Below are 19,986 nucleotides of genomic sequence, written 5' to 3'. Positions count from 1 at the left end.
CCATTCTGTTTTTACACAGTGTTACAATGTTTGAGCTGATACCAGTAAGTATAGTAATGCCCAGATGGTAATCCTAAGAATTTGAGTGTGAGCAGGAGGGTCGAGGGGGGATTTTCAACTGGGGGGAAAAATTAGAAAGGGGGGGAAGCTGAAATTAATTTTAATAATACATTTTGCTTAACCCACTATATCCAAAATATTATCATTTCAACATGTAATCGAGATAAATATTTATTAATGAGATTTTTTTAGGAATTTTATTTATTTTTTTATACAGCAGGTTCTTTATTAATAAGATCTGTTATGTTCTTCTTTCTGTACCAAATATTTGAAATCCAGTGTGTATTTCACACTTATAGCACACCCCGGCCTCGACTAGCCATCTAGCCAGTGCTCAGTGGAATGGCCTCACAGGGCCAGTGGCTGCTGTCTTGGACAGTGCAGGCCTCGGGTAGAGGGATTTGTGTCCAAGTCCACGAAGCCCTTAATGGCAGAGAGTGAGGAGCTGGATTGGATTCATATTCAGGTCTCCCCGTCTTCCTGCTAAGCTGTTTACAAGTCTGCCTCTTCCCACAGAGACTTCTTCCAACTCCAACTTTCTGAAATTCTAATTCCCCCCCAACACGTGCATTCTACTCACACCTTTTGGGACTCATGGCTATTTCAGATCATTTCTTTTTCATGAGAAAAACTCGAGTTTTTTAATACACAGGGCATGACCATTTTGAAATAAATTGAGGGGTTTACACTCAGGACTTTTCTCATGAAATGGGCTAGTATAGGTGAGAAAATGTTAGTTGGAGTGCATCACGTGTCCTAAAGACATTTTGTGAAACCTGTTTTTGTTTGGTTTTTTTTGGCTGTGTTGGGTCTTCGTTGCTGTGCGCAGGCTTTCTCTAGTTGTGGCGAGCGGGGGCTACTCTTCGTGGCAGTGCGCGGGCTTCTCATTGCAGTGGCTTCTCTTGTTGCAGAGCACGGGCTCTAGGCACGTGGGCTTCAGTAGTTGTGGCATGCAGCCTCAGTAGTTGTGGCACGTGGGCTCAGTAGTTGTGGTGCACGGGCTTAGTTGCTCTGCAGCATGTGGGATCTTCCGGGGCCAGGGATTGAACCCATGTCCCCTGCATTGGCAGGCGGATTCATAACCATTGCGCCACCAGGGAAGCCCTGAAATGTGTTTTATTTATGTGAATATATGCGTAGCTGTCGCACTGTAAATTCTACGTCTTAGAGGAACTTGGTTAAAGGGAAAAAAAAAAAAAAAAAGCAGATTCCTGAATAAACCCAAAGTCTCCAGAATTCCCTGTGACGGACAGTGAATGTAATTTCTGTCACTGAGTCCCCGGAAATGCGTTTTGGGGAAGTGAGAGTCAGAGCTGGGGTGGTGGTTGCTTTTAGACTGCTCTCCTACCCTGACACTACTCAGAATCGAGTGCCTTAGGCTACTGGAGGACTGAGTAAGAAGAAAGAAGCTGCCACTCCACCCTGCCTCTGCTTCCCAGCCAGCTGCTTGACGCCCACGGCCAAAGGCAGGAGGAGAGCAGCGAGCCTGCCCAAGGTCGCGTGTCCAGGTGAGGTGCTTTAGAATTAGAACGCCCAAGTGCTCGAATTTCAGACCCTGGCTCCAAACCGCCTACTGCTCTGCATCATTAGAGGGGAAGTCCGCCAATGGCGGAGGAAAGAGGGGAAAAGGCCGGGGCATCGGTCATTCAGTCGTATATTCTCAGATACGTATGGTGCGCCTACTGCGCTCCAGGCGATGTTCTAGGCACTAGAAAGAGTGCAAAAGGGAGCAGCCGGGCCCTTGCTCTCCTGGAGCTCACAGGCCAGTGTGGGAGACAGACAATGAACATCAAATAAGCCAACAGACAGCTGTTACAGTAAGAGTAGGCAGGCTCAGATGGAGGAAAAATGCATTTAGCATATTGATTGTAACATATTGCGGGGAGGCAGGGATGTCTGCCCCTCCCCCAAAACGGAACCCCGCCTGTTGACTCTTCCTAATTCAGAGAGAATGGGAGCTTTCGGTATGAGCTCTCAGCTTCCGGCCTCCACCCCAGTCTGGTTCCCCTGAGCAGCACAGCCCTCTCTCCACCCTTGTTCCCTTTTAAAAGTGGATCCTTCCATCTGGGCCCCTGAAGGTAGCTCCTGCTCTCTCTTCTATCCCTGTATTTCATTTTGTCCTCTTTCCTGACACCTTCACAGTATATAAATACGCTGACTCTCTGTATTTGAAACAAACAAGCTCACTTTCCTCCCTTCTTGAAATTCAGGCTTCCCTCGCTCGCCTTCTGGGCTTTCATCAGGCTGACCAGAGCTCCCTTTAAGCTGTTATCAGAGGAGTGAATGAGATGCAGAGTCTGTCCTGAGGACAGGATGATTGAGGAGAAAGCGGGGGAGAGAGTGCAGGACACTGAGCTCTGGAGCGGGGAGCATCTGTGAAGCAGGGAGGGGCCCGACAAGCAGGGAGGACTATGGCCAGACAACAGGGTCTTCCTGGGTCTTGTTAGTCCTGCAGGAACTTCATTCCTATGTCATATTCGGTTATGACTATCCTCTAAGGACTCTGGATAGGGTTCTAGGATGCCCCTGCTCCCGCCAGCGCCCTGGGGAAGGAATCCTGAGGCTCCATTGAAGTCATTCATACCCTAGTAAAAATCAGCTCCTCTTCCTCAGTGTCTGGCACACCCAGGCAAATGGGAAGTGGGGAGAGGAGGGAGCGTGGAACTTTGCTCTGAAGAGAGTGACTTGATGATGGAATTCCATCATCACTGTGACAAGCAAACAAGAGAGGTCTTTGGGTTCAAGGAGTCTTTTCTTTTTTAATTAATTTATTTTATTTTTGGCTGCGTTGGGTCTTCGTTGCTACCTGCGGGCTCTTCTCTGGTTGCGGCGAGCGGGGGCTACTCTTTGTTGTGGTGCACGGGCTTCTCATTGTGGTGGCTTCTCTTGTTGCGGAGCATGGGCTCTAGGCGCGTGGGCTTCAGTAGTTGTGGCATGGGGGCTCAGTAGTTGTGGCTCGCGGGCTATAGAGCTCAGGCTCAGTAGTTGTGGCGCACGGGCTTAGTTGCTCCGCGGCATGTGGGATCTTCCCAGACCAGGGATCGAGCCCGAGTCCCCTGCGTTGGCAGGCAAATTCTTAACCACTGCACCACCAGGGAAGCCCAAGGAGTCTTTTTCAGTGCTTTCATTCTACTCAACTGCTGTTGCTACTGCCTATGAATGTTGAAGGGAACAAGCCTCCAGCTTCCTCACCTGCCCCAGCTGGGGGCTCTGCAGGCTGGCTGGATGCAGTGTTCCTCCCCGAGGTCTGAGAACCGACTGGAGTGCTTGTTAACAATGCTGACTCCCGAGCCCCACAACAGACCTACAAATCAGAACTGGGAGTAGAGTAGGGACATAGGACTCTGGTATCTGCATTTTCATACATTTCCCAAAGCTCTGGTTTGGTGGTCACAGTTTAGGGCCCTGGGTTCGGCTTCGGATTTTTCCACTTACTAGATCTGCGACCTTAGGCAAGTTAATTGAGCTCTTCTAAGCTTCTATTCTCTTATCTGTAAAACGGGATTATAATTATGACCTGCCTTATAGAGTGGTTGAACTCATGGTAAAGTAGCACATAATGTATGTTACTTTTCTAAAATGCATTCTCATATTGAGGTTCTTATGATTTGGAACAAGTCACAGCTAAAAGCTGAGGTCTTGCCAATATTGGAATTTCTTGACCGAGGGTTCTGCTTTCAGTTCTGTTATGGTAAAATTGGGGTGATAAGAACACCCCCCAACACTAGGTTATAATAAGGATTAAATGATAACATGTATATCACTGGTTCTCAACATTGGCCTCCCATTAGAATCATCTGGAGAACTTTACTAAAAAAAACAAACAAACAAAAACCCAGTGGCCAGATCGCAGGTTGCGAACTTCCGATATTCCTCAAGTTCTTGCCCCAGCTCTGGGGCCACACTGGATCCTACCCTCTTCTGGTCTATACAGTACCATGGGCCCCCACTCTGGCTCACAGGGCCCTGCCTTATCTCTGAGTCCAAGTCCGGCCTTGAGAACCTTCATATGACCTCAGACTTTTTGTTTTTTGGGTGTGGCCAGAGCTGGTCCAACCCTGAACCATAGGTCAGCAGGTCCCAGGCCATGGGAGGGTGAGGAGCTGAGTCCACAGTACAGGTGAGGTGTCCTGGCTGCCGGGAGGAGGTCAGGGAGCTGCAGGGCCTGACCTCAGTCTTGTCAACTGCGGGAGCATCTGGTGGACACCATAAATGGAGGAAGGAAGAGTAAGAGAACTATGGGAGCTGCTTTTAGTTATTAGCTATCAAGGGCCTTGGTGTGTCAGACCCCAGGGCAAGAGCTTGAGGAATAGCTGAAGTTCCCAACCTGCGGCCTGGCCACTGGGGTTTTGTTTGTTTGTTTTAGTAAAGTTCTCCAGATGATTCTAATGGGAGGCCAATGTTGAGAACAAGTGATATACATGTTATCACTTAATCCTTATTATAACCTGGTATTGGGGGTGTTCTTATTACCCCCACTTTACAGATAAAAAGAGAGAATTCAGAGATTAAGCAATTTGCTAAAGGCAACACAGCTAGTCTAAGACTAGATTTAACTAGTCTAGTTAACTAGACTAGTCTAAGTCTAGATTGACTAATCTAAGATTGCAGCTCAGCTCTGTCTGATGCCAAAGTCTGTGCTCTTTTTACTCTGCCAGGCTGACACCAAGCTGATAAATGTTTCTTTTCATAAGAGACCCGTGTCTGTCCCCAGCCTTGTGGCAGGTCTCCACTGCTTCTTCACTGGGTCAGCAACATCGAGCACTCTGTGGTGGGCTTCTGGTCAAAGATGGCAGAATTATCACTGACTTTTTTTCCTTCTGGAGACATCAATAGAAGGCCAAAAAATGAAATTTTAAAATGTATAAACCCATGGAACAACTTTAACTAGAATCTTATTGCCGTGTGAGCATGAAGTGGTTCGTGTGGTGCCCCACTCACCCCAAGATGTCCACGTCCCAATTCCTGCAACCTGTGAATATGTCAGATTACATGGCAAAGGGGAACTAAGGTTGTAGGTGCAATTGAGGTTGCTAATCAGCTGACCTGGAGATGGGGTGATGATCCTGGATTATCCAGGTGAGCCTAATGTAATCACAAGAGTTCTTGTAAGTGGGAGAGGGAGGCAAGAGGAGGTCACATGTGGCCAGGGAAGAACTGTCAGAGAGATGCAACATTGCTGGCTTTGAATATGGAGGAAGGGGCCATGAGCCAAGGAACACGAGCGGCCTCCAGAAGCTGAAAAGAGCAAGGAAATGGCTTCTCTAGTGGAGCCTCCAGAAGGGACCCAACCCTGCCCATAGTTTGATTTTAGCCCAGTGGCATCATGCTGGCCTTCTGTCCTCCAGAACTATGAGATAATACTCTTGTGTTGTTTTAAGCCACTGCATCTGTGGTAATTTGTTGGAGCAGCCATAGCAAACAAGGACACTTTGTTTCTAATGACCGCTGCTGCCTGAGCTCCCGCCTCCCCCAGTGACATTTCAGTCCAATTCCAAAACTTTTAAGTTACTTTTGATTACTAAGCAGATTCATTTCAGTTTTAAAAATTTAGTCATGCTCATTTAAAAACTTCCGTCTTGGGACTTCCCGATGGTCCAGAGGTTAAGACTCCACGCTCCCAATGCAGGGGGCCCAGGTTCGATCCCCGGTCAGGGAACTAGATCCCACATGCTGCAGCTAAGTGCCCATGTGCCACAACTAAGACCCGGTGCAGCCAAATAAATAAAAATGAAAACTTCCTTCTTATCTTTGACTCAAAGCTCCCCCCCTTTGCCCAATGAGGGGAGTAAAGAGAGGAGTGAGGGCTGTCTCAGCTCCTTAACTTCCCTGCATTTACTTCCCTGGTATGAGATTGAGGAGGAAAGACAGGGACAGACAGTTTTCCCCAGGAAGTCTCCCCTCACTGGGCCATTGCTGCTGATCAAGTTTGTGCTGTTGGGTGGAGACTCAACCCCTGGCCCTTGAGAGGTCCCTTGCGGTCCCTTGAGAGACTCAGCTGCATCTTTGGGCTGGCTGCCAGCATCCTCTCATGCAAACACCTCTTTGCCCCACACTTCAGTAGCTCTCAGGAGGTCTGCGCCCCACAACCTTATCTACTCCAGGCCTGGCAACACAGGTGGGATTCAGCTTCCATACCAAGTCCAGGACCTGAACTTGACCATGCAGCCGTGACACACTCCCCACTGGCTGTACTCCCTGCCATCTCTCCCCAGAGCTCCTCGCCCCTCTCTGGGGACACCCTGGCTATTAAACTAGCCTGGTAGTCCAGAGAACATCTAACTGGGAACGGGATGTGGTTCTCGTGGGCCCCCTCTCTCAGCTGCATTCTTCCAAGAAGGCAAGCTCTTCTTGGCTCTGTTGAAAAGGCCTCTGTCAGCAGTCCATGGGGAAGAGTGCTATTTCTCTGATCTTAGATTGTGGGGAACTTGGGACTTTCATTCTCAGCTGTGGGCCCTGATCATTCATTCTAGGGAACCCCTTGGGCCCTCACACCACCATATCACTACCACATCAGTGCTCCTTTCAAAGTAAGGTATCTTGACCCCCATTTGGCCTTTCCTTGATGATTTGGAGGCATCATGACTAACATCAACAGAGGAAGGCCCTGTGACACAGAGAGAAAGCGTTCTGCCCTCCCTCCTACCTGGGGCAGGTCATTTCACCTCTGCCTCAGGCCCCTGTCTAGAAAAGGCTATGGTGGTGAGCATGAAATGAGGTGAGCAATGAGAAAGCTCTTGCAGAATGCTTGGCGCCCTGAACACATGCGAAACACCTGATGGCAATTCAAATCCATTCGATTTGTAAGAAAAAAACTGCAGAATGCTTACCGTTCTGCATAGTTCTGAAAAGTGACCCATAGTTTCACTTTTTGACATCATCCTACTTCCTCTTTCTTCCCCAAGAATCTGATGAGAATAAAATTTCTTTGAACTTGAAATCTGAACAATGGGAAGCTACGCTATATGGTTAACTGGCCCTTTTTTCAATGTTATCAAAGTAAATGCAAAAGTTAAAAAATCAAGGAATTCAGAGGGTTTATAGTGAAAAGTCACAGCTGCCTGGTCTCCCACTTCCCTCCTCCGGTCCAGTCATACTCTTCAGATGCACAGCTTTTAACTCTATGTCTGGTATGTGTTTCTATAGCTCTAAAGAGTATGTTTATGTTTCTTGTTGGAGAAATCCTTCAAGAGTAAAAGAAAAAGACGAAGAGATAGAAAATATGAGGGGAAAATTAGACTAAGAACCAGGAGACATTTAAATAAGAGAAAAGAGAATGAGTGTCCATCAACAGATGAATGGATAAAGAAGATGTGGTACATATACACAATGGAATATTACTCAGCCATAAAAATGAATGAAATATCACCATTTGCAGCAACATGAATGGACCTAGAGATTATCATACTAAGTGAAGGAAGTCATACAGAGAAAGACAAATATTATATGATATCACTTATATGTGGAATCTAAAAAAATAATACAAATGAACTTATTTACAAAACAGAAACAAACTCACAGACATAGAAAACAAACTTATGGCTACCAAAGGGGAAGGAGGAGAGGGATAAATTAGAAGTATGGGATTAACGGATACATACTACTATATATGAAGTAGATAAACAAAAAGGATTTACTGTATAGCACAGGGAACTATATTCAACATCTTGTAATAGCCTATAATGGAAAAGAATCTGAAAAAGAATATTTTATATATATATATATGTATATATATAAAACTGAATCACTTTGCTGTATACCTGAAACTAACAAAGTATGGTAAGTCAACTATAGTTCAATAAAAATGAATAAATAAGATAATGAGAAAATGGAAGGAAGAAATTTCTGTCCATCTGTCTATCTATCCATCCATCCATCCATCCATTCATCCATCATTCCATGTATCTATGTATCTATTTATCTAACTGGTTCCCTAGAGCTAAAGAAGGTGAGATTCCAATTTAGGTTTGTAGAACAAAGAGGCTGCCTTCTGATATGTGGCATCTTCTTAAGTCCAGTGCCCTTTGACCACACTGGGCTCTGCACAACCAAATTTCACAGGCCCCTGCTGAGAGCCAAGTTTCCATTCTCCACGGTCTTCCTTTTTCCCTTTGGTCTTCTTCCTCTCTTGCTTTCTTTTGTGCACCCTGAGAAGGTGATCTACAAGAAAACATCTGCTGAGTGCATGCTTTGTGGGGGTGATATCCCCCGTAGATGACACTTCACTCCCTTAAGAGTGAATCCCCAGCACATCTACCAACATCAATAAATGACAAAAACATAATGTTGAACAAAAAAGTAAGCTGCAGAATCACGTTTATAGAAGAGTACTAGTTACACGTGATTGGTTTGCCACATATAACTTTCTGAATAGCCAAAGAACATTATATTGATCAAGCCAAACCTTCACAAAAGAAATGATGTTTGCAACTAAAAATCCAAATCGTTATATAACAACTTAATAAATGAAGACACTATGCCAGGAATACAAACACATGTTTAAATAGTAAGCCAAGTCATTAGGTCTTTGTAGTAATAATGGCTTTAGCAGCAGCCTAATTTGGCCCCTGTTCCTTGGCCCCCTGCCTGGGTCCCCACTGATGTTGTTAATAATAGCTCAAAAGCATGAATCAGAAATGGCAGTGCATGAACATGCATGGGTGAGTTTCCATTGGCTAAATGGTGACACAGGAAGGTGATTCTCATTTAAACAGAACATGTCTGGATATCTCCCAGGCCTCAAGAATCTTTTTTTTTTTTTTTTGTCTGTGTTGGGTCTTCGTTGCTATGCACGGGCTTTCTCGAGTTGCGGCGAGTGGGGGCTGCTCTTTGTTGCGGTGCGCAGGCTTCTCATTGCAGTGGCTTCTCTTGGTGCAGAGCACGGCTTCCAGGTGCCCGGGCTTCAGTAGTTGTGGCTCGCGGGCTCCAGAGTGCAGGCTCAGTAGTTGTGGCGCATGGGCTTAGTTGCTCCACGGCATGTGGGATCTTCCCGGGCCAGGGCTCGAACCCATGTCCCCTGCATTGGCAGGTGGATTCTTAACCACTGCACCACCAGGGAAGCCCCAAGAATCATCTTTATTTTAACATCCAAATGAACTAGCAAAGTGTCCATTCCACAGATGAGGGGAGCCCAGCCCCTCCCCAAGATCTCCCTGAATTCCTGGAGGTTACTCCTACGAGTCCATCCTGCAGCCTGCTCCCCACCGTCACTTGGAGCCTGGCAGCTGCTGTTCTACTTGCCCGTGTGTCACCCCTGGCTTGAAAAACCACTGCACACATGTCATTTCTCCCCAGGTTCTGTTCATACAAGCTTCTGTTGTCTAATTTTATTGAAGATTTGATGGGAAAAGACAATCACAGCACAGCATTTTATAGGCAACAATTGAAGACTGAATATTAGATGTAACTTTCCTACAAACGCATTGGTCATTTTCCACCAAGGGGACTTTCTACTGATGCTCCAACTTTCTGCTCTCTTCTTTTTTTTTTTTTCCTAGCTTTATTGAGATGTAATTGACACATAACATTGCATAACTTAAAGGTGTACTACCTGTTGATTTGATACACTTACATACTGTATAATGATTACCCCCATAGTGTTAGCTAACACCTCCAATTGACACATAACATTGCATAACTTGAAGGTGTACTACCTGTTGATTTGATACACTTACATATTGTATAATGATTACCCCCATAGTGTTATAGCTAACACCTCCATCACGTCACACAATTACTCTTTCTTTCTTGTGGGGAGAACATTTAAGACCTACTCTCTTTGTGACCTCTCCCTCTGCTTTGACCCTCTTCCCAGACTCTCCTCCTCTCTAGTCAGCCAGGCTTTAGCCCCCAAGTTCCTGTTACTAATTCAGTTTGCTTTGCATCTTTACCTTCTCCCTCTGACCATGCCTCACTCAGAGACCCATCAAGGTATTTTTCTAACCCCCACCTCAAAAAACAAAAAAGCTCTCAAAATTCTATCTCGCCTTTTATGAATTAAGTCTATGTTGCCCCTTTGATATAAAAACAACTGCAGAGGGGCTTCCCTGGTGGCGCAGTGGTTGAGAGTCTGCCTGCCGGTGCAGGGGACACGGGTTCAAGCCCTGGTCTGGGAAGATCCCACATGCCGCGGAGCAACTAGGCCCGTGAGCCACAACTACTGAGCCTGCGCATCTGGAGCCTGTGCTCCGCAACAAGAGAGGCCGCGATAGTGAGAGGCCCGCGCACCGCAATGAAGAGTGGCCCCCACTTGCCGCAACTGGAGAAAGCCCTCGCACAGAAACAAAGAACCAACACAGCCATAAATTAATTAATTAATTAATTAATTAATTAAAAAAATAACTGCAGAGAGTTATTGCTTTAAATGGCATTTTCCCTTCCTGCTGCATGTTTAACAGTATAAGAAAGAACAGTGAATATGTCTACAGTTTCTAGAGTAACTAATAAGTACATGTCTTACCTCTAATCTTCGTAAATTCCCTGTGAGGTAGTAGACAGTATCATTCCCATATTGCAGATGAGGACACTGAGGCTTGGAGAAGGTTAAGTCACTTGCCTGAGGTCTCCCAGCTGCTAATCAGCAGGGTTTGACTGTGAACCAGTGCCTGCCTGGTCCCTAAGCAGATGCAGCTGCACAACATGGTAGATAACTGCCCCCACCGCCCCAGGAAGCCTTTCACTCATGCCTCATTCCTCTCTCTCCATTCTTCTCAGGATCCCATGGCAATGGATTGGTGGAGGGACAATTTCTGGATCATCTTGGCTGTGGCCATCATCTTTGTCTCCGTGGGCCTGAGCATCTTCCTGTTCTGTGTCTGTAGGCATCTGTTTAGACAAGGTAATGACCATCTCATTTGGGCAGGTGGAGGTAGGGGAGGGGAGAGGTGGTTATCAGTGTATTAGGGTTTCTTTAGGGCAAAAGATTAGTTCTGGGCCTGTATAGGCTGAACTCTGGATTTAGCATCATGCATTCTGGGTTTGAGTCCTAGCCCTGCCACTAATCTGTGTCTCTGGGCCTCAGTTTCCCCCTCTGCATAGTGAAGGGAGGGAGGTTACCTAATCTCCAAGAACTCTTCCAGCTCCAATGGTTTGGGTGAAAGCAGAATCTGTTTCAGGGCACACTGTGCACTAATGCTATCTCTCTTCAGTGTGGTTGCCAATCACAGCATCCTACCTCTGGAACTTGAAAGAGAGTACAAGTCCATGGAATGTCAAAAACTGTCTTGATTCCAAACACGTCAAGTTGTATGCATGTTGTATACATGAAATACGTACAGCTTTTTGTATGGCAATCATTCCCCAATAAAGTGGTCAGAAAAAATGTCTTGAGGCATGAAAAATGGATTCATTCCATGATCAACAAGTTTTACCACTATGATCGCCTACTCTAAGACCATACTCTGAATTTTCTGGTATTACATCTGCCTCGGATAGAGGTTCTTAGCATTCTCGGACATAAATAAGCAGCTTCCTGGAGGATACATGTAACTTTAGATGATCTACAAGTGGGTTTCTACTTTACCATTCATCTCCAGAAACATGAAACCCTTGATTCAATGGTGTGTTTTCTTGAGATCCTATCCCTTTACATAATGACCTAGGCCTGGAGTACACCTGGGGATGGTAAATACACTGAGAGGTACAGCCATCTTGCCCTGGGGTAACCTGGGCAGGCACCCCTCCATGATCAAGGCACTGTCCTCCCATTGCATCTGGACACAGCCTCAGAATCCTGCTGAACCAGTGCTGAAAGGTCAGGGCTGTTCAAGAAGTGAAAACTTTTGTCATTCTTCTCAATCTCTTTTTAGAGATAAGAAAATTAAGGTTCAGAGACAGGCAGATCCTTGGTTGAGGTCTCCTAGGAATTGGTAGCAGAGTTGGAACCAGAACGCAGGTTCACTGGGCTGCCTGTTCAATGTTCTTTCCCCTCCACCCCTTGATGGTAATTAGTCTTTTTTAATACAAAAAGTGTATTCTAGCCCCTAGTGTTCTCTATACATTTTTAAAACATTTCATTTTTAGATATGGACAAAAATATGATCCTGAACAAAATCTTTACCTATTCTCTTTTAACTTGACCCACTCCTATCAACAAGCAGGTTATAATTAATAATAACTTACATGTCCAGCATATCACAGTTTACAAACTGCTTTTCCCATTCTTTATCTCATTTCCTCCCAACCATACTTTTGGCTATTCACTCGACCAGTATTTCTGAATGCCAGCTACGTGCTAGGTAGATATAGTACTAGGCAATGAGGAAACAGGCACAGCCTACATTGGATAGTGCCTAGGCTCCGTGGTCAGACGGCCTGGGTAAAACTCTGGCTCTAGGACTTCCCTGGTGGTCCAGTGGTTAAGAATCCACCTGCCAATGCAGGGGACACGGGTTTGATCCCTGCTCCGGGAAGATCCCACATGCCGTGGGCAACTAAGCCCACGAGCCACAACTACTGAGCCCGCATGCTGCAACTACTGAAGCCTGCGCACCTAGAGCCTGTGCTCCGCAAAAAGAGAAGCCACCATGAAGAGAAGCCCACGCACCACAACAAAGAGTAGCTCCCCCTTGTCGCAACTAGAGAAAGCCCGCATGCAGCAACGAAGACCCAGCGCAGCCAAAATAAAATAAAATAAAACAAAATGTAACTACATCTATAAAAAAAAATTCTGGCTCTATCACTTGTGAGCTCTGTGTCCCTAAATCTGTTTCCTCTGGATGGTTCTTCTCCCACATGTCCTGAACCTGCCGGGTCTCTGATCTCTTCTAAACTCTAAAAATCACAAATTTTGATAATTCTTCCTAAATGAATACGCTTATTTGTTTCCTTAGGCAAGAAATGGGAAATCACCAAGCCCTTGAAACAAAAGCAGAGAGATGAAGAAACAATGTATGAGTAAGTGGGGGGGAACACTTCTGCTTTTTAATTTCAAGAACCACCTGTTCACTTCCATTCTTGCGCCCGCGCTAAGAATGTGTGCCTTAAATTCCGGGGAAATATCGTGTCTGCCAACTCTCCCCACTGTAAGGGGAGAGACCTCAGGGCTTTGGGGGTGCAGGGCACCACCTGGCTCTCTCTGCTCTCCAAGTCCTCCCAAGTCTCGTCTAGTTTGATAGAGGTCACGGGTCGGGCGCTGTGTTCTGGGCCCACCACTCAGGGTTAGGTTTACCCTTCTTTTCTTTAGCTGGATTACAAGTAGAGTCTTCTAAAAGCTATTGTGCTGAATAAAAATATGCCATTCGCGTTACTTTTGTATTTTCTGATATCTTTGAGGCTTTGTGATTGCTATCTCTGTCGGGGGTCCCCAAGACCACATTTAGGCTGGATTATTTGCTAGAAGGACTCACAGGACCCAGAAAAGGTTATATAGGTTATCACAGCGAAGGGATACTGATTAAACTCAGCAAAGGAAAAGGCACATAAGGTGGAGTCCAGGGCAGTTGTCCTCTTCCAGGGGAATCACACAGACCGACCGCACTTAATTCTCCCAACACTGATGTGTGACAGCATGTGTGAAGCATTGCCAACCAGAGAAGCTCACCCAAACCTTGGTTTCTAGGGTTTTTATCAGGGCAAGTCACAAAGGCAAGGAGCGCCTGCATGACCTACTTTAGGTAATTCAGTCTTCTGAGGCCAAACTGATACAGAAAGACCCAGGGCCCCTGGCAAACACAGTAGGCATTCACCATCAGTCACATTGTTAGCATAAACTATCTGGCTAGCCCAAGGCCCCTTAATACAAAGACACTCTTATCGGGGGCTTCCCTGGTGGCGCAGTGGTTGAGAGTCTGCCTCCCAATGCAGGGGACACGGGTTCGAGCCCTGGTCTGGGAAGATCCCACATGCCGCGGAGCAACTAAGCCCGTGTGCCACAACTACTGAGCCTGCGCGTCTGGAGCCTGTGCTCCGCAACAAGAGAGGCCGCGATAGTGAGAGGCCCGCGCACCGCGATGAAGAGTGGTCCCCGCTCGCCGCAACTGGAGAAAGCTCTCGCACAGAAACGAAGACCCAACACAGCCAAAAATAGATAAATAAATAAATAAATAAGTGAAATTCTTAAAAAAAAAAAAGACACTCTTATCAGTCAGAATATTCCAAGGGTTTAGAGATCATCTCCCAGAAGCTGGTCCAGGGCCAGTCCTTTCTTTAAAACGTATGCACAGGGAATTCCATGGCGGTCCAGTGGTTGGGACTCTGCGCTTTCACTGCCGAGGGCCTGGATTCAATCTCCGGTCAGGGAACTAAGATCCTGCAAGCCACATGGTATGGCCAAAAAAATTTTTAAGTAAAAATTAAAATAAATAAATAATGTTTCTTAAAAATACAAATAAATTAAAAAACAAAAATATAAAGTCATTCTAAAGTGACTTTCGTTGGGGCTCAAGGGATTCAGCAAATAACAGATCTCTTCCCCACCAATTCTGATCCCCTTGAGGAGTCAGACAAATGTATCCTGCAGTTAGGTAACCAAAGTATTGCCTTTATTGAGGATAAAACCAGCATTGCAGAATGTGGCTCTTCTCCATGGCCAAGTTTGCTTCCTAATTCAAAACCAGGCCAACTTTCCTGCATGGTACATAGGCAGCCCTGGACAGCCTCAGGTCTCCCCTACAGGGCAGGGCCCTTTCTCTGAACAGCGAAGACTCAAGCAGAATATATGCTTTAGGCATTCAGGCCGGCTCTGGAGGAGAAAGTGAGAGAAGCTAGATTTTTCCCCAAGTCAGGTAAATGTCCCTCCTCTCCCGGGAAGAGCCATGGAGGGGTGGAGTGAGGTCACTGATGGCGCTCTAGCCACATGTCCCCTTCTCCACTCACCCCAGAAACGCTTCTGCATTCCAGGGGACTTAAGCACATACAGGAGGCCAAAACTCAGCTCAGAAGGATCTAGTACCAGTTTGGAAATCAGAGTACACAGAGGGGATGGGGTGTCTGGGTAAGGAAGCTTTCTTGGAGTCTATCTTTTTATTAAAACTTCTTACTGAAGTATAATATAAACAGAAAAGTACACATGGTAAGAGTACAACTCGATGAATTTCCACAAACTGAACAGAGCTGGTAGGTGACACCCAGATCAAGAAACAAAATTACCAGCTCCTCAGCCCCATATATTCCCTTTCAGCCATTAAACCCCAAGGATAACCACTACCTGAAATAGTATAGGCTCATTTTTCCTTGTTTTTTATGCTTCATATACATGGAATTAGACAGTATGTGTTATTGGTGTTTAGCTTCTTCTGCTCAGCCTTTTTTTGTGAGATTCATTGTGTGTGGTCGTAGATTGTTCATTCTTATTGCCATAGAGTATTCCACTGTGGGAGTGAACCATGATGAATTTATCCATTCTACTGCTGATGGGCATTTGGGTAGCGTCCAGTTTGGGGCTGTTATGAATGACACTGCTATGAACATTCTATAACGTATCTTTTGGTGATCAGCAGGATATATACCCAGTATTGCTGTCACATGGTGTGTGTACATTTAGCGTTAGGAGTACATCTGTTTTTCAAATCAAAATACACCTGGTGCTTACCTCCCCCTTCTAATCCAGCTCAGATGAACACAGGAAGATGAGCTCTAAGTTATAGTGCTTCAACTCCCTTCCCTCAAATCTAGCTGGTCCCTGGGCTAAAGGAAATGGTTTCTTTAGAGTGCCAGTTACAAATGGGATACAAGACCTAGAAAGGGAAGGAAATGCTTCCAGTTTTCAGGGACCAAGATTTGAATGTGCAACTCTATCCACTTTCCTTGATGTTTTCTTTTAAATCAGTAGGCGTGATCAAAACCAAACAGTGACTCCTCTTCTTCCTCTCTTCCAGGAATGTTACCAATCAACTCTCAGTTCAGTTACCCCCTCTGCCACCCAGGGGTGTGCTTTCTCCAGAAGTTGCCTGTGAGTGTATTTTGTTGATAACAGTCTCATTCAGGGTAGAATAATAAATTTATCTTGGTGTTTAGTCAGCTTGGGCTGCCCATAAAACAATAACATGGACAATGTGGCTTAAACAACAGTAATTTTCTCACAGTTCTGGAGGCTAGAAGTCCAAGATCAAGGTGCCAGCCAATCTGGTTTCTGGTGAGGACTCTTCCAGGCTTGCAGATGGCTGCCTTCTCCCTGTGTCCTCACATGGAGGGGAGAGAGCTCTCTGGTGTCTCCTCTTATAAGGACACTAATACTATTGGATCAGGGCCACACCCTTATGACCTTATTTAACCTTAATTACTTCCTTAGAGGCCCCATCTCTAAATACAACCACACTGGTGGTTAGAGCTTCACCATATGAATTTTGTGGGGACACACACATTCAGTCTATAACACTGGAATTTGCAGATGGCAGCAACCTGTTTTAAAGAGATGAACTAAGTTTTAAGGGGGTAGAATAAGTACCAATGCTTCCAATATTCAATGTGTGAATTCATATTCAAATTCCAGCTTGCAGCATGGGTATAAAGGAACACTGGGCCTCTCAGACATCCTATCAGAAAAAATCTGCCTGGTTCCCTTGACTGGAGTGTTCTTCCTTAAGCTGTATACAGAGCTGGCTTTACTGCACCTTTCAGGTGTCAGTTCAAATGTCACCACCTCAGAGAGGCCATTCCTGACCATCCTATATAAAGAAATCCTGCTAATTTTCCTTATGAGGCTTATGGCAATAATCCTAAATGGGCTTATTTAGTTATCCTTCATTTGTTCATTATCTATCTCCTCCATTATAATATAAACTCTAGGAAATAGGTGCCTTTCTTGTCTTGTTCACCACTGTTTACCCACCACTAAGAACAGTGCCTGGAGCTTAGTAGGTAATGGATGAAAATGTTTTAACTGAATGGATAAATAATAATATTAGCTAACATTTATTGAGCAGGCACTGTGTGTCAGGTCCCATGCTAGGCACTTTATAGGTACTATCTCATTTAATCCTCTCAACACCTCTATGAGGCAGGTACATTATTATGTCCCTCTGACAGAAGAGGACACTGAGGCACAGAGAAGTTAAGCGACCTACTCATGGCCACACAGCTAGTGACTGCTGGATCCTGAAGATGAACTTGGATCTAACTGCAGATCTAATTTGTGTGAAATGAAATGGTGGTTGTTTTTCAGGTTCTCTTAGGAAAAGATGAGATTGCGGTGAGGCAGTTCCAGGCCCCACCACAGGTGGAGCTGAGCTGTTTCACTATCTTTTTCCTACCACTTTAGTCCATTTGCTATGTACCCATCCTCCACTAATTCCACCTTTTGAAAACACCACTGCCCACCTCCTTCTTAGCAGAGGGATGGTGGACATGAGCAATTATAGATAGTTCTGGAAAGCAGTGTAAGTCACTGTGAGGGACGTGCCCAAAAGGAAATACAGTTTGTATCACTTCCTTATGAGAATTAGTATCTATAAACACAACACTATTCATTTGGCTACTAGCTCTGGTCAGCTTCTTGTCTAAACTTCTGTTTCATGGTTCCTACTGCAGTGCAGTGAGGCAAAGAAACACGCCAGTCAAGATGTCTGACCAATATTTGCCACTTATTCACCTGGGTGAGCCTGAGACTGTGTCATGTCTGGGCTTTAGTTTTCTCTGTAAAATGGGGATCTGGTCCACCAGGAAGTGGGAGGATCACCGAAACCCATGAAAATCATGCAGAGCCACTTGGTCAAAAATATATAAACACACAATAGCTTTGCATTTAATACCTTTTTGTGTATTCTAGCCCCACAGGAAACCCCAAGTTGGCCACCAGCTGCATACTCATCAGTAAATAAAGTTAGAAATAAGAAGACAATGGCCGTCCCAAGCTATATTGAGCCTGAAGATGACTATGATGATGTTGATAACCCTGCACATATGGAAAACCATCATCTTGAAACAACCGTTTCTTCTTTTTGACAAGCAGAAGAGGGTTCGTTCACACAGCTTATTTTAAACAGTCAAGAATGGTCGAACTTCAGTGGGTATCCGGGTCCGAAAGGCAGTGGTAATGGTACAGAGCTCTGTAAGATAAGCACCTCCTGAATTGTAGATGAAGAAGCGTCAGTGATCAGATAATTGCAGCCAAAGGAAAGACGCCCATGCTCAGCTCTGAGGAGTCAGGCCTTGAGCTTCTGCTGAGCGAGGTTCCAGGCAGGGGACCACTGGGTTCCGCAGTCCCCACCCGAGGAAACGCTCAGTTCCCGGCACTCTTCCCCTGTTTGTGTGGTTCTAAGTGATCTTAAAACTTGGCATTTGATTGTACAGAGCCTCCCAGGCTCCTATCCCCAGCACAGCCCTCACCAAGCACATGTCTTGCCCCCCACACCCCATCTCCCACACTGAGCGGCTATGGGTGGTAGTTACAGCTAAGCGCTCTTGTGCGCAAGCCACCCGTCATGCCTTGTGTGTCCTTCAAGGGTGGGGGAGTGTTTTTGTTCTTGTGGACCCTCCCCAAATACACGATCCCAAACCCCAGGGCCTCTCTATGATGTCAGCCAAACTGACCACAGAGACCCAAGTTCCCAGCCAGGGTTTTTCCACTGCTTGCCAGCTGCACCATAACAATCAACAAAGAACAGAAGTCACCTTCCGGACCACAGGACAGAAGTTACCCACAGAGGTGTTCATTTTGTATATTGGGGGAGCTACAGGGAAAGTAGGTTTCCCCAGGAAAAATCATGGGGAACAGGAAAGAAAGGGGTGATTACGTGATTAGATGAGAGTTCAGGGGGCTAAATACCCTCCTCCGATATTTTCATTACTGTTTCCTCCCTTGTGTAGAGTTCAAGGCAAACAGCGTCAAGCCCCTCCCTGCCAGATCCCTGTCCCCAAGCTGGGAGGCAGAAACTCCAATACAATATGCTGCAGCTAATGACATGCCCGGGGAGCGGGGCTGCTGTCCTGTTAAACAAGCGTCCTAAGGGGTCGCCGAGGCCCACGTCAGCTTTGGAGGCCCCTGAACATCATCGGTTCCTTCAGGTTGATCTGCTAGAGCCCGAGGACTTGACACTTTCTAACCAAACTCACAAGATGCTGACTTCTAAGCGACCCCTGGGAAATCCAGCTAACAGGCTTGCAGGGAGAGCACCATGAATGGTGGAAAGGTGACCCTTGGACTGAGCTCCTCCTCAAGAGATTGAAAGTATGTTCCTGCCATATTTAAGCTTCAGCCCTCAACCACTGCAGGAGCAGTGGGGACGTGTCCTTCCTTCCCGGTTCTCTCTTTCTAGACTCCAAGGAAACTTCCAGCGTCTTATAATATCTCCTTTTAGGCCAGTGGTTCTCTAACTATGGCCTTAGGGAACTCTGGTATTCCGTGAGCCAAAGAGAGGACTCGTTTCTTAAATTACAGAAAAAAAAAGAAAAGAAGGCTAAAGGATAGAAGGGTTTCACATGTATGCTTTTCCCTTATAAATTGTCTGTAAACCATCCACATCTACGCCAAAAGTTAAAAGTAAATACCAGATACGTGTTAATTCCTTCTTGGTTTCTGGCCACTGCCATCACCTGGTTCTCCTCCTGCCTGACTGGCCTGTCTCCGCCTTATTTGCGAGCCTGCCTCCTTCTGAAGCCTCTCTTCAATGCCAGTCTTTCTCAGGGTCTTGTCCCTGTCCCCACCCTCATCTCGCTCCACACATTCATGAGTGACCTCACCGACACCCAGGGGCTCAGTGCCCCCTCTATTATGAAGACTTCCAATCGCAGACTCCAGCTGCGCTCTCTCCTCAGTTCCAGACCTAGTCGCCCCCAGGACATCTCCAGATGCCTCTCCCATAGGCCTCTCACAGTCAACATACGTTGAAAAGAACTGATTACCTATCCCCACTTCCAAACTTCTAGTGCTCTGCTATCTTCTTCATTGCTGAAGTCAGAAACTAGCATATGTCTGGAGTCCTTCTCTCCAGGGTTCCCCACTTTCTGTTGATTGTGCCTCTCAAGTAGCTCTCTGATCAGTCCATGTTC

At 45.9% G+C, this 19,986-nt stretch overlaps 1 protein-coding gene across 1 annotated transcript; it reads left to right on the top strand.

Annotated features, from left to right (window-relative positions):
* Nucleotides 1-1,450: 1,450 nt before the first annotated feature.
* On the top strand, nucleotides 1,451-18,524 carry SCIMP (SLP adaptor and CSK interacting membrane protein). The gene is made up of 5 exons (XM_007166520.2): nucleotides 1,451-1,568; nucleotides 10,774-10,897; nucleotides 12,891-12,954; nucleotides 15,876-15,949; nucleotides 17,765-18,524. The coding sequence occupies exons 2-5, from the start codon at nucleotides 10,780-10,782 to the stop codon at nucleotides 17,938-17,940; spliced, it is 432 nt and encodes a 143-aa protein (XP_007166582.1). The 5' UTR covers nucleotides 1,451-1,568; nucleotides 10,774-10,779; the 3' UTR covers nucleotides 17,941-18,524.
* The last annotated feature ends 1,462 nt before the right edge of the window (nucleotides 18,525-19,986 follow it).

The sequence above is a fragment of the Balaenoptera acutorostrata genome, chromosome 20 (assembly GCF_949987535.1).
Source record: "Balaenoptera acutorostrata chromosome 20, mBalAcu1.1, whole genome shotgun sequence".
Classification (NCBI taxonomy): domain Eukaryota; kingdom Metazoa; phylum Chordata; class Mammalia; order Artiodactyla; family Balaenopteridae; genus Balaenoptera; species Balaenoptera acutorostrata.
This window is presented reverse-complemented; position numbering and strand designations above follow the sequence as displayed.